We start from the raw sequence: 14,969 nt of genomic DNA on the forward strand, positions 1-14,969 counted from the left end.
CAGACATGGAGAAAGCCACTGCTTGCCCTGGGATTAGTAACATGGAATATTGTTACTATTTGGGTTTCTACCAGGTACTTGTGGACTGGATTGGCCACTGTTGGAAGCAGGATACTGGACTCGATGGACCATTGGTCTGACCCAGTATGGCAACACTTATGTACTTGGGATTCTGAATGGAATCTTGCTACTCTTTGGGGTTCTACATGGAATGCTGCTACACTTTGAAATTCTGCATGGAATCTTGTTATTCTTTAGAATTCTAGAATCTTGCTACTCTTTGGGGTTCTACATAGAATGTTGCTACTATTTGGGTTTCTGCCAGGTACTTGTGGACTGGATTGGCCACTGTTGGAAGCAGGATACTGGGCTCGATGGACCATTGGTCTGACCCAGTATGGCTGTTCTTATGTTCATTTCTCTGTCCCACTCTGCTATCTGTCTTGACTACATTGTACGTTCCAGGAGGCAGGGACTGCCCATTATGGACTAAGTTCAGTAAATGGCGCTTAAATTTGGCCGCCAAATAAAATGTGCGCTGAGAGTTATTTTATAAATGTTGCTTTGAGTTGGACGCTGTTTATAGCATAGCCACGGAGTGCAGGATCTGCACCCAACTTTTAGGTGTGAGGACTTACAGCAGCTGAACCTGGCCATAAATCCCCGTGCGGTGCGTGGATCCCCCAAATTCTATAACAGTGCAAGCATCTGTAGTGAGCGGCCCCAACCTGCCCATGTCCTTCCACAGCTACGTCCCCTTTTCAGTTGCGTGCTAAAGGATTTATGTGTACATCTTTATAGAATAGCACTTAGTAAGATGCGCAAGTAATCCAAATTGTTGCCAAAAGCGCAGTTATTGGCATTAATAGGCTCGTTACTCATTGCACACGTAAACTGACATGTACCCAAATTTATAGTATTCTCCTGTATGTGTCTTCAGAGCTCCCAAATTATCTGGTTCTAGGAGGGAGATTTTAGACTAGTCCTGGATTTCTGATAAACCCATCCTGGTGCATTATGGGTCCTGCAGCACTAATTTCAGTTGGTAGAAACAGAGACTACAAATCCCACACTGCTTTGGGAGTTTAACCTGGACTTGCCAAAAAGGCTCCTTCTTAGACTAGTCCTGGATTTCTGATAAACCCATCCTGATGCATTATGGATCTTGCAGCGCTGATTTCAATTGGTAGAAAAAGAGACTACAAATCCCACACTGCTTTGGAGGTTTAACCTTGACTTGCCACAAAGGCTCCTTCTTAGACTAGTCCTGGATTTCTGATAAACCCATCCTGATGCATTATGGGTCCTGCAGCGCTGATTTCAATTGGTAGAAACAGAGACTACAAATCCCACTCTACTTTGGAGGTTTAACCTGGACTTGCCAAAAAGGCTGCTTCCTGGAACTGGGTACCCTGGCAGCTTTGTCTTTGTACTGTCCTAGGTATTTGGCTGCTGTGAGCAATAGAAAGCCTGTTAATATCAAAAGAAGGGAAGCTGGACCACTAGAGCCTCTATGTGGGGAGGGGACCGGGAGGGAACATAATTAAACCGTAGCTACTTCAAGTATCCTGGCAACAGTCCCAGGTGGAGCTGATCAGCAGAGAGCTTAAGAGCGACTGTGGGCTGAGACCTTCCTGTACTGCTCCAGGTTTTCCCACATGAGACAGAGGTAACAGTTTGCCTTAATGGAGATGGGGATTGTGGCAGTGAATCTGGATGCAGGAAGAAATAGTTTGCCTATTTATTTTATTTATTTATTGCATTTGTATTCCACATTTTCCCACCTATTTGCAGGCTCAATGTGGCTTATATAGTCTTGTTATGACACTAACATTACAGGTTATTAGATATCATTAGTGATGTATTAAGATTAAGTGAGGGTAAAGAAATGTGAGGGTATAGAGGAGAGTGAGGTGGGCGAGTATAGAAGGTAAATTGTCCCAAGATAGGACATAAAGTCAGGTGACAACCCTGTACTCTTTAGGGTAAGGGAAATGGGACTTGATACACTGCCTTTCTGTGGTATTTTGCAACTACATTCAAAGTGGTTTACATATATTCAGGTACTTATTTTGTACCAGGGGCAACGGAGGGTTAAGTGACTTGCCCAGAGTCACAAGGAGCTGCAGTGGGAATCGAACTCAGTTCCCCAGGATCAAAGCCCACTGCACTAACCACTAGGCTCCTCCTCCACTTTACAAACCTTTAAGACATCTTTTGGCTGATACCTTTGCCTAGATATGCAATGGTTCCTTGCTATTTCCCTGTCTCTTTCCTTTGTGGTTCTTTCTATCTCTTCCCTATTTCTGTACCTCTTGCTCCCCTTTTTTAGTATTGTGCACTGCTTAGGTGGTTTCCCGATTTGCAGTATAGCAAGTTCTAAATAAACTTGAAACTATAGAATGGGTTAATGCAGTCCTGGTTTTGCTATACAGCATGGATGGATTTGTGGTTCTCAGTGTCCCTTTGAATTTCCTGCAAAAAGTCAAAACTACAAATCTATCTGTGCCATAAGTTAAAGCCAGGTCTGGATTAGTTTGTTTCCATAACGTATTCTACTTTACCATGTATGTATGCAGCTTATGCAATACCACTTTAATCCTTATGTTGAAAACGATCTTTCTATAATTGATGACCTAACATATGTTACAATCCAATCTACCACTCAGGAACCTATATGCAATACCATAATTTATTATTCTTTACCATGTATGTATGCACCTTAATGCAATACCATTTGTAATTCTGTTAACCGGAAATGGCAATCACCATTACGGCAAATGTAAGCCACATTGAGCCTGCAAATTGGTGGGAAAATGTGGGATACAAATGCTATAAATAAATATGACATGGAGTCAGGGGCAAACCTAGCTGTGAATAACTAGGTCCGTTAAAGAGACACCTGTAGGGTTACCAACTGAGTCCAGGTCACTGGGCCAGTCTCTGCTGAGTCAGGTCTGTTCTTTGGGTCAGCTGAGAAAGGGAGTGCTACGAAAGCAGCATCAGAGCCCCCTTTAGAGTTTGGGGGGGGGGGGAGAGTGGAAGTAGAAGGAGTTAGTCACTGCTAAAGGGCGTCACATAGTGGTTAAACTAAGGGCCCCTGATTTGCAAGGCTGGCATTAGAGATGCAGAGGAGCAGAAGGAACTTGCTGGGTCTTAAAAGTTTAAGAAATAAACATCTGGTGTTTGTGAGCAAACCTTAAGAGGGGAGTGTCAGGAAACGCACCATCAGCAGCGCCCCCAGTCCAAGATGCAGGAACTCGTGCAGCAGTGCTTATTGGCAATGGGAAAGACTTGCCACTAGGATTTTGGGCCAGCCCAAAAGATTTCTAAAAAGAAGTGTCTTCCGCTGCACAGCTGGTGAGCTCATTCAGTCAGAACAACACACAGCTGGAAGAGAATGTGTTTGAGGAGTCTGGCTTGTCACTGTGCCATATACTCTGTATGTTACGTACAGGCAATCAGCATTCATGTACTCTGCATATACTGTACATAGGAATTATGTGTAGTCAGTAGCTGGGAGAGGTGCCCTCTTGTGGTTGCTGTGGGGTAGTGTGCATTGGCATGCTTCACCACTCTAGTCTTGCTTGTGCGTGAGTTGCTCATTTCTATGAGAGCCAGTGCATATTTTCTAGTGAAAAAGGTGCACAATAGCCAGGCCCCCTGCAACCAGTCACAGAATCTATGACAAGGCAGAATTGGTGTGTAGAGCTTGAGCGCTCTCATTAAAACTTGGGGACCATGGGTGAATTTTAGCAGACAATGGAAAAGGTGCTGGTACTCGGTACCCCCTCAAAAAAAGCCCCAAATAGCTCACAGTCTTTTGAAAGGTCAAGAACAGTTTTTCCTCTTTCCTTTTTACTCTCTTTCCCCCCCCCCCCCCCCCCCCCCATTTACCCTGTTTCTCCCTCCGTGCTGTGAATGCTTGGGTGACTCTGTGTGTGTGTGTGTGTAGATATTTCCAGGCCGGTGTTATACTAGAGCCCAGGGCAGAAATTTTGTGATGGGGGTCCAAAAGCTGGCTTTACCGTTCTAATTTTTGAGCAGGCTTGGGACCCCCCCCCCCCCCCCCCCGTAGCCTGTGGGCCCAGGGCAGTTACTCTGTTTGTACCCCCACCCCATCCCTCTCTAACGTTAACCCTGCAGACTAGTAAGGTCCATGCTGTTGTAGAGCTGTTGCCAAGCCTAAGTTTAGACATAGGCAATGTAGGCAACTGCCTAAGGGGCCAGATTTTGAAGATAACAAAGAGGAACTTGCTTCTGCTTATTTTCGAGCATGTGCATGACGTGTACTGCCTCTGAGAGATGGCACTATGACCTTCCTCTGGTTCTCCAATCTTTGGGCTCTCTCTCTCTCTGATGCACCCACCCCTTTCTTTCTGGGATCTGATGTTTGGTCTTGTCTGTGGGTACCAAAAATCTTAGATCTGGCCACAGCTGTAGCACAGTTAGGGAAATGGGCCAGTTGTGCAGTTGAAACTGCACATGGCATTCCCGAAAAAACCCCATATCAAAACTAGTGGATAAAGGATGCTTGTCAGATCTGGAGATTGTAAATCTAACTTGTTTTCAGGTTTCCCTGCTGCTGGGGAAATGATGCAAGGCTTTCATATTCTGGGATCAGAAAATAGCAGGATGGCTCACAATGGGAGGAGAGGGGGGGATTAGACACCTCCAGTTCCCCTACCTATAGGTGAGGGAAGGGGGAGGCCAAGAGGAACAGCATTTTATAAGTCTGAGATGCTGCTTCCTGCCAATGCCTTGCTGCTCACTGAAGGAGCAAAGTCCATGGGTGCAGCAAGAGCTGTATCGAAAGTCCTTTTTAGACTAATGCAGGATTTCTTGAAATCTCAGGTAGTGGACTTATCTTTTTTCCTTCTTTTGTTTAAGGGGATGTGGTGTTTTAAAAGTAGCTTTTCTCCTGGTGAATTTTATTGTTGTACTCAGCCAGTGTCTTGTATTGTGCAAAATTATTTTTTTCCCATTAAGGGTGGGGGCAGTCTATAGTAGAACATAGGTGGAAGAAGGCTCTAGACTGTTCTGTGGTCTCCAGGAAAATAGATTATACAGCGTACATCTAGAAATGGAAGTCTCCCCAGGTGCTCTGGGTGTGATGCTGGCAGCTCCTCTGGGGATTTGACTTTAATTCGAACAAAGGGATGAGAACAGAGCATTTGGTCGGCAGGGCTTGGAGGTCTCCCAGTCTTCTTTCTGAAAAAAAAAAAATCTGTTGTATGTAGATCTGAGACATCTGATAACTGTATTTTTATTTATTTGACAGCAGAACTAGGCTATTAAATGTATATATGCTTAACTTTTTACCACAAATATATTAGGGCATTTAGTTCATCTGGGAATGTCTGCAGGCAAGCTACTTTTACGTCAAATAAATTTGATCACTGAATGTGTGGGTGTGCATGTGTATTTCTAATATAATTTGTTCTAATTTTGCAATCTCTTCACAGATTCTGTTACTCCTAAGAGAAAGCCTTTGAAATCAGGTAGACTTTCATCTTGAGGGCTTTTGATAGAGAATAAGAGGGGGAGGGATTACTTTTGTTACATGAATGTTTTACTGTGCTGTTTTAATGTGTATGTTACTGACGTATTGTATATTATAAATACATCCCAATTGGTATTTCTTCTTGTATATTATTTTGACATTGTCATTTTACCATAATGCTGTTAACACAGTGTACATGGTTTGTCAATCTATACCCTTTGCACACTGCCTTGAGTGAATTTGTTTTTGAAAAGCGATTAGTGAATAAATATTGTAATACTGGTCAGCAGTGGGATGGCTCCTGCTTTGTTTGTCCTTCTGTCGTCTCATTCTCTGTAGTCCTTAGTATCCCTGGTATGTTTACCTCAGCACAGTGTCTGTGATTCTTTCCAGTGGACAGTCTGAAGTTGCTGGACCCAGTCACCTGTGTGGAGGTGAAAGTGGGGAAACAAGCGGAGCTGTACTGTGGGATTTTGGGGTCCCCACCCATTGCTGCCTCCTGGGTGAAACAGAAGAAACAGGTGAGAGGGGTGAGAGTAGAAACACCACCATCTGTCTATTTATTTAGATTTTGCTCACACCTTTTTCAGTAGTAGCTCAAGGTGAGTTACATTTAGGTACTCTGGAAAAGTCTCTGTCCCAGGAGGGCTGACAATCTAAGTTTGTACCTGAGGCAATGGAGGGTTAAGTGACTTGCCCAAGATCACAAGGAGCAGCAGTGGGATTTGAACTGGCCACCTCTGGATTGCAAGACCGGTCCTCTAACCACTAGGCCTCTCCTCCACTCCACTAGTGAATTGGCTGAAGTTTTAGCAAACTGATAAAGTAAAAACAGAAATGTATTTATCTGTTCACTCACAGTTTCTCTGAGGAACACAAACTAGACAGTACATCTTGGCTTTAGTGCCTGAAATGGGGGCACATTTCCAGAAAATTGGGCTTCAGTTAGATGAAGATGCAAATTCTGAGTAGTAAAATGTTCCTAGTTTTGTTTCCCTCTTTCTTTATTGTGCAGCAGTGGGTTGCTCAGGTTTTCAGGGGTCTGATAGCTTTGTGTAATGCTATCTTTGACATTGCTGTAGATATCACTGTACCCCCCCCCCCCCCCAAGTGCATCTTTAAAACAGAGCATCATTCAGGACCAGAGCTACAAATTATACACCCTGGCCTGAATCTTGTGATAAGGGAAGGATTTACTTTTAGAGCCTAAGGTTTAGCTGGAAACAGTTCAAGGAGACACGTCCCGTGTTCGGTCCAAAATCTGTCCCGGGAAAGCAGCTTCAGAGCAAAAATGAGTGGAGCTGTAGTGGCAGCTGTCTCAGGATATATTTGCAGGCCTAATATGGATTTCTGATACTTGCTGCTGACACTTTTGCTTCCTTCCCTTAAATGCTGGGCCTCCCAGCTTCCCCAACAACACTTGTACCTTTTACTTAGTTCCAAACGTTTTAATTTCTCCTTTTGGATTCCTTGACCAGAATAGCAGATGGGTAGCTCTCTCTCAACATGTGCTTTGTTGTTCCTGTGCAGTGGCGTTCCGTGGTTGGCTGAAACCCGGGGCGGATCGCCTCTGCACGCACCCCCCCCCCCCGGGTGCAGTGCAACACGGTGCCCCCCCCCCCCCGGCGTGACACGGCACCCCTCCTGGCGCAGCACCTCTCACTCCCCCCCCCATCCGACAGTCCCCACCTGCCTATCAACTGAGCTCCTTGCACCTGGCACCTCGAATCTGCAGCGCTGCTGCCTGTAAAAGAAGAAAATTGTCTCGTCGTTGGCCCTTCCCTCACACTGTGTCCCGCCCTCTGATGTAACTTCCTATTTCCTCGAGGGCGGGACACAGTGAGGGAAGGGCCAACACCGAGACAATTTTCTTCTTTTACAGTCAGCAGCACTGCAGATTCGAGGTGCCGGGTGCACGGAGCTCAGCTGATAGGCAGGTGGGGACTGTCGGATGGGGGGGGAGTGAGAGGCGCTGTGCCGGGGGGTCCACGCCAGTGGGGGTGCCGTGCCACGCCGGGGGGGGGGGGGTGGACGGAGCACCCCCACCTGTTGACACCCGGGGCGGACCGCCCCCACCGCCCCGCCCTTGCTACGCCATTGTTCCTGTGATATTTGTTCTGTGGAACTCTTTCTCAGGAGTGAGAAGTTTGGTCCTCAGAGTGTGGATACTGTTCATTCACTGCTGAAGCCATCAGGACCAGGAACTTGGACAGGATGCTCTTTCCTTCCTTCCTCTCTAGCTCCTTTCTCAGACCAAAACAGCAGACTAACTACCTCCGAGCTCCACACTCTGTCAAGAATATTTGTGGGCTTTGACCACACTTTGAGGCCACTCCTAGACATAGGAGCCAACTTTTCAAAATGATTGGGGGTGCTAAACCCAATGGAAATATTACCCCTCCTTGGACACACTCAAGGAGTTTGCTCAAGCACCCTTAGGGCTGGATTCTATTCTCCTGGAGGAGATTCTTATAGCAAATGGTTGAGTTCACTCACTGACTGAGGGATATCATTTGTGGCCCTTGTTCGTGCTGGCTGCTTCTAGATGTGTTATGATTGTAAAGTGGGGGGGGGGGGGGGTCATATTTTTGTTGTCTTTAGTGATCATCAGTTCTTGGACCACGTAGTTCTTAAGGGTTATTTTGCTGTAAACAGGAGAGAGAAACGTGTGTTTGTTTTGTTTTACATATAGTGCCTTATCTAGATTTATTTCCTGTGCTTTCTTTAGACTGAAGCTTGTGTGGGGGGGTGGGGGGGGGGGGGGGGGGAACAGTTTCAGTTTAGCTGAAACTGCCACTAAAACTGTCCAAAAGATTTTTGGGTGTTTTTTTTTCCAGCCGAAACCAAAACTGCAGCTGAAATGCATCTGTTTCAGCTGAAGCCAAAGCATAAGCATTGCCATACTGGTAGAGACCAAATGACCATCAAGCCCAGTATCCTGTTTCCAACAATGGTTAATCCAGTTCACAAGTACCTGGCAAGATCCCAAAAGAGTAAAGCAGATTTTATGCTTCTTATCCTAGAAATAAGCAGTGGATTTTCCCATCTTAATAATGGCGTATGGACTTTTCTTTTAGGAAATTAGCCAAACCTTTTTAAACCCTGCTAAGCCAACTGCTTTTACCACATTCTCTGGTAACGAATTCCAGAGATTGTTTGCACATTGAGTGAAGGACTATTTTCTCTGGTTTGTTTTAAAGTTACTAAGAAACTTCATTGTGTTCCCCCTAGTCCTAGTATTTTTGAAAAGAGTAAACATGTGATTTACTTCTACCCATTCCACTCCACTCAGTATTTTATAGACCTCTATCATATCTCCCCTCAGCCATCTCTTTTCCAAGCTGAAGAGCCCTAGTCACTTTAGCCTTTCCTCATTGGGAAGTCGTCTCATCCCCTTTGTCATTTTCGTTGCCCTTCTCTGTACCTTTTCTTTCTACTATATCTTTTTTGAGATGCACTGACCAGAATTGCACACAGTATTTGAGGTGCAGTCGCACAATTGAATGATACAAAGGCATTATAACATTCTCATTTTTATTTTCTATTTCTTTTCTAATCATTCCTAACATTCTATTTGCTTTCTTAGCCAGCGCTGCACACTGAGCAGAGGGTTTCAGCATAGATCCTTTTCCTGGGCGCTGACTCCTAATGTGGAATCCTGTATTGTGTAACTATAATTTGGGTTCCTCTTTCCCACATGCATCACTTTGCACTTGCTCACATTAAACATCATCTGCCATTTGGATGCCCAGTCTCCCAGTCTCTTAATGTCCTCTTGTAATTTTTCACAATCCTCTTGTGATTTAACAACTTTGAATAACTTTATGCCATCAGCAAATTTAATTACCTCACTAATTACTCCCATCTCTAGATCATTTATAAATATGTTAAAAAGCAATGGACCCAGCACAGACCCCCTGGGGAACCCCACTATCTATCCTCCTTCATTGAGAATACCGACCTGTTTAACCCTAACGTTTTCTCTCTCTTAACCAGTTTTTAATCCACAATAGGACATTAACTCCTGTCCCATGACTTTCTAATTTCCTCAGTTGTCCATCTGACGATATTTTGACCACGATTCATTTCACACTCTTATTCATTCCCTACTCACTACACGACTAGACTATTGTAAATAAACATCATCTATCTTGGTTGCAGTCGTTCACTTTTTAAAAAAGTAACAGTCCATCCAAAGCACTGCCTTGAGACTTCTTTGCCACGCTTGCCATTTTGATCACATCTCCCTATTATTTAAATTTGTCACTGCTGATATAATTGCTTGACACGCTGTTGCGTGGTAAAGCCGTGAGACTTTTCGAAGGTCTTTTTGAAGACCATTCCTTTATTTCCCTGCAGAAGTTTACGTACTTTTTTGTATACATTATTGAGACTCCTGAGGCAGGCTTGTGTCCGAAACACAGATCTATGTCGAGTCTGCAATAAAATCTCCCTTGTTTTGACCTAGTTGTCCCAGTCTTTGGAGTTATTGGTCCGTTTCCCACTTTTCTTCACACTTCATTGTTCTCGTGGGTTTTTGTTGTCCATCCCAGTGGCGTAGCCAGGGGAGGGGTGCCAGGGGAGCGGCCGCTCCCCCAAACAGAGTTCTGCTAGCTCTGGCGCCTATTTTTTTCTCAATGTGTTGCATTGAAAATATGCTCCAGCGCCAGTGAAAGTCCACTCTAGCACCACTCTCGCTCCCCCTGCGCCGTCAACCTGGCTCCGCTTCTGGTCCATCCACCTAGGTGGGTTTTCCCTCCCTGGTTAACTGAAACTAAAAACAATGAGGCTTGTACAGTGGCTGACTTTGTGTGTATTTGTAGTGACAGCTGATGTCATTACTCCACAGAGAGGCTAATTCTTGAGGAGAATATCTCAAAATTACAGACTTACATTCCTGCTAAATTTTGTATCAAACGCATTTATTTGGAACATTCCAACATATAAACTATTGTGCAAGATCAAACCTGCATTACTTGCAATTCCACTACAAAAAAAAAAAAGAAAACAAAGAATATGGCCCCTCCCCCCCCAGTGGCGTAGCCAAGGGTGGGCTCGGGTGGGCCCAGGCCCATCCACTTTGGGTTCAGGCCCACCCAGTAGCAACACATTATAGAACACATCTATAATGTGGCTGGCAGGGATTCCCAAGCCCCACCAGCCGAAAACTCCCAACTGTCCCTCCTGCACACCTTTTAAATATCAGATCTTTGCCTACAGCAAGCAGTGACTGATACATACTGTTCGCACCGGCCCCGCAGCCTTCCCTCTGATGTATTTCCGCCTATGTGGAAACAGGAAGTTGCATCAGAGGAAAGGCTGCGGGGCCAGCATGAGCAGTGTGTATTAGTTGCTGCTCACTGTTGGTGAAAATCTGCTATTTAAACGGTATTCAGGGAAGGGCGGATGTTTAAGAGACCATATGGATGCAGGCAAGAGAGGGAGAGACCAAATCACTTGTGGACAAGGCGGAGTTCTTCTGCCCACCCATCTTGGGCCCAGGCCCACCCAAATTTCAGGTGTCTGGCTACGCCCCTGCTCCCCCCACGACTACCTTACAGCCCCTGGTGGTCTAGTGCTATATTCAGGGCAGGAACAATACTCCGTCATAGCAGCCGTGTTGAGAGCTGAGCAGGAATGAGCAGGAGTAACGGGACAGTGGCGTTCCTAGGCTGCCTGACACCTGGGGCGGATCGCCGATGCGTTCCCCCCCCCCCCCCCCCCGGCGAAATTACACCCTCCCCCCCCGGGTGCATTTTTACCTGCTGGGGGGGGTGCCGTGCGCCTGTTGGCAGAGTCCGCTCGTTCCCTCCCTGCTGCTCCCTCTGCCCCGGAACAGGAAGTAACCTGTTCTGTGCAGAGGGAGCAGCAGGGAGAGAACGAGCGGACTCGGCCAACAGGTGCGCGGCACCCCCCCCCCCCCCCAGCGACGTGCACCCGGGGCGGACCGCCCCCAACGCCCCCCTTTGGTACGCCACTGACTGGGGATTTCTCCTACCCCGACTACACTTCTAGACCACCAGGGATTGTAAATTAGGCCTGGGAGGCCTACGGGGGGGGGGGGGGGGCAGGAGGAAGGTCAACTCCTGTTCATGGGGGAGGGAAGAAGACAAATGGGACAAAGCACAAATGTTCGGTTTCCACCAAAAACACATGGTTATTTTCAGCCAAAACTGAAAACATGTCAGAAAATGAAAATCTTTCAGCTGAAACAAAACTGGACAGAAAGGATTTGGGGTCGGTTTTGGTGCCATAACTGAAACCGAAGTTTGCTCAACCTGTAGTTCTCTATAACTGAGAAACTGCAATATTATTTAAAACAAAATTTGAGTTGCAGGGAAGAGCTTAGGCTGAAGGGCTGCAGTGTATTTTAGCCTCAATGAATAGTTGTGAGTTTTTTTTTTCTGGTCACAAGTGCTGTGTGTGAAGCTCCTTTATCCTTCCGTGGACAGGTCTGCAGTGACTTGAAAACAGCTGTGGAAACGACGGAGTGTGGGAGCAGGCTGGTGATCCAGGACGTTGAAGAGGAAGACGCTGGCTGCTACACGCTCTTTGTGCGTGACAGGACAGGAAGCATACAGCATCAGATCAATCTTGCCGTCGTAGGTACAAGGAGCAGGGGGGGCCACCAGCACGCTTAGGAGGGAGGGCTTGCAGGGTGTCCTCGGCTCCTCATTCCTCTCTTGAAGATCAGGCTGAGTGCAGTGGCCGTCTAAGGTGTACAGTGGTGCAGAATGCAGCTCCCATGGAGCACATTCCAGTGCTGTTCACAAGATGGCCCTTAGGTGTCACTGTGAGAGGAAGTGTTTAGGACTTTAGCAGCAGGAGCTGGGATGCCAGCCCAGGATTGTAGTTTTTTTTTTCAAAGAGGTTCTTTATTGGAAAACCAGGAGAACAAACAATAATTGAACATTAGTAGAATAAGTGTCACTAGAAAAGTGGAGTATTGCAAGACTGTTCACATTGTGACAATGACCATATACATCAAAGGAGCTAGCAAGACAAGTAAACTGATCACAATGAAAATAAATATCAATAACCTCTCGTTTTATAAGTGTTATCCAACACTCCTATTATGAAACAGGATTAATTAAGGGAAAAAATATACCCACTCCTTTTGTCTTTAAGGAAGTCCCAAACATTTCCCCCCATTTAGTCACAGTATTAGGGTCAATGACAGTTAAGTAAATATAGGGGTGAATTCTATAAATTGTGCCTGAATAATCGGTACTGAAAAAAAAAATGCTTAAGTGCTATTCTATAAGCTGCGCTTAAACTTAGGCGCATTTTGTAGAATAGCACTTCAGCGCAGGGGTCAGGACGTAAATTTAGGCTCGTCTATTTTCACCAACGAAAACGTGCTACAAATGCACCACCTAAATTTACGTGCAGAACCCCCTTTTATTCTATAATTGCGTGCGTAATTAAAATCCACGCCCAGAATCTGCCCCAAAGTGTCCATGCCCCCTTTTTTTCAAGACGCATGTAAAATTTAGGTGCGGATATGTTAATCGACTTTAATTAGTGCCCATAATTGCTTGCTAAAAGCCAATTATTGGCACTAATTAAACTGCGTGCGTAAATTGGGCGTATGACCAAATTTGCATGCACAGTTTTTGGCAACTTCTGTAGAATTAGGGAGATAGCGTAACATGTTGAACCATTTATGCACTGATGGCACCCCAGGATTGCACTCTTAATATTGCTCAGCCGTTCTTAGGCAGCTTAGGGTTCTTGCTTTGCTCTGGAGGAAGATTGTGTGTATGTGGTAGAGGAGAAAGAATGGAAGAAGGAAGTGACTGAAGGTGCAAAAGCCAAGGATGGTCCTCACCTGAATTTCATCAGGTCAGAATTTTTCCATCTTGTTCTTTAAATGAACTTGGCTTTGCCCCTTCATCCAAACTGTTTTGTGATGAGAAGAACCATAGTCAAATTTCATCCTAGATCCAGAATTGTTTTCAGGTCTCAAGATGGTGGGGTTGGAAGGGAAGAACTTTTTTTTTCCATGCGGGAAACAGTTTAGGAGGTATGCAGAAAGTTAAAAAGACTACCGTTAACGCTTATGACTCCTCTGTACCTCTTCCTCTTTCTCAGACCGCCCTCAGCCACCAGTGGGAAAGCCCTATGTGTCGGCTGTAAGACCAGGGTCACTCACGCTGTCCTGGTCTGGCCCCAGCTACGACGGAGGCTGTGCTGTGCAGTCCTATGTGGTGGAAGTGAGGCGGGCAGGGGAGGCAGAGTGGCGTACTCTGACGGACTCGTGCCTCAGCACCTCCTACCGTGTGCAAGACGGCCTAGACTGTGGGAGCACTTACCAGTTCAGAGTGCGTGCCACAAACGCCCATGGGATGAGCGAGCCCAGTGAGGAGTCGGCTGTCATCACCATGTCCCAGGCTGAAGGTTTGTTTCCCCAGTTCTTATGACTGAGGTTAGACAGCATGTTATGACCTGTAGGCAGTGTGAAAGTACACTTGGTCACAGCAAATGCTTGTCCACTGTTATTAAAATACTTGATTAAATCTCTGCCTTTCGACCCTTGCATCAAAGTTGTTAATATGTCAGTTTTTAAGTATGTTCTTGCAGAGTCCTTGTTTTTTTTATACTAGGTTTTGCAGGAACAGGCTGGCTGACAAGTCCCAAATTATCCAATCCTGGGTCATTTATGATAACACTAGTAAAAGAGGCCCGTTTCGTAGAGGAATGAAATGGGCGCTAGCAAGGTTCCACGCCCCTCTCTCCTTCCCTCTCTCCCTGCCTGTCGTCAGAGTTCCAGCCCCCCTTCCTTCCTCCATCTCCTCCTAGTTCCAGGCCCCCCTCCCCTTCGAGTTGCAGGGCCCCCCCTCCCCTGCCCTTCGAGTTCCACGGCCCCCTCCCTCCCTCTACTCCCCTCCGAGTTCCACGCCCCCATCTCCTCCGAGTTCAACGCTCCCGTGCCTCCCTCCCTCGAAGTGCAAGCAGGACCTGTCATCCGGCAGCCCCTCGCCTTCCTGCATGCCAGCTCTAATTTAAAAATTGTTACCTCGGGGTCCGGCGTCAGCATTGAAGGCAAGCGGCACTTCACACTGCCTTCCCATCTGTTTGAGCTCTGCCTCTGGTCCCGCCCTTCCGGAAACAGGAAATAAGGGTGGGACCAGAGGCAGAGCTCAGACAGATGGGAAGGCAGTGTGAAGTGCCGCTCGCCTTCAATGCTGACGCCGGACCCCGAGGTAACAATTTTTAAATTAGAGCCGGCACGCAGGAAGGCGAGGGGCTGCCATAGGACAGGTCCTGCTTGCATTTTGAGGGAGGGAGGCGCGGGGGCATTGAACTCGGAGGGGAGTAGAAGGAGGGAGGGAGGGGGCGTCCTACAACTTGAAGGGGAGGGGGGGTGTCCTGCAACTTGGAAGGGGAGGGCAGGGGGGGGAGGGAGGGGGGACGATGGTTTACTCACCTCCGGTGCCTGCTGCTGGGTTCCCTTCTCTCTCAC

At 46.5% G+C, this 14,969-nt stretch overlaps 1 protein-coding gene across 3 annotated transcripts in view; it reads left to right on the forward strand.

Moving 5' to 3' along the window:
• Positions 1 to 14,969, forward strand: part of LOC115481637 (myosin light chain kinase, smooth muscle-like) — a 121,353-nt gene that overhangs the window by 84,747 nt on the left and 21,637 nt on the right. For all 3 annotated transcript variants that reach the window (XM_030220940.1, XM_030220942.1, XM_030220941.1), the window contains 4 exons: positions 5,466 to 5,501; positions 5,897 to 6,024; positions 11,956 to 12,109; positions 13,598 to 13,903. In XM_030220940.1, the coding sequence (XP_030076800.1) occupies positions 5,466 to 5,501; positions 5,897 to 6,024; positions 11,956 to 12,109; positions 13,598 to 13,903 (624 nt within the window). The remainder of the gene's footprint in view (positions 1 to 5,465; positions 5,502 to 5,896; positions 6,025 to 11,955; positions 12,110 to 13,597; positions 13,904 to 14,969) is intronic.

The sequence above is a fragment of the Microcaecilia unicolor genome, chromosome 12 (assembly GCF_901765095.1).
Source record: "Microcaecilia unicolor chromosome 12, aMicUni1.1, whole genome shotgun sequence".
NCBI lineage: Eukaryota > Metazoa > Chordata > Amphibia > Gymnophiona > Siphonopidae > Microcaecilia > Microcaecilia unicolor.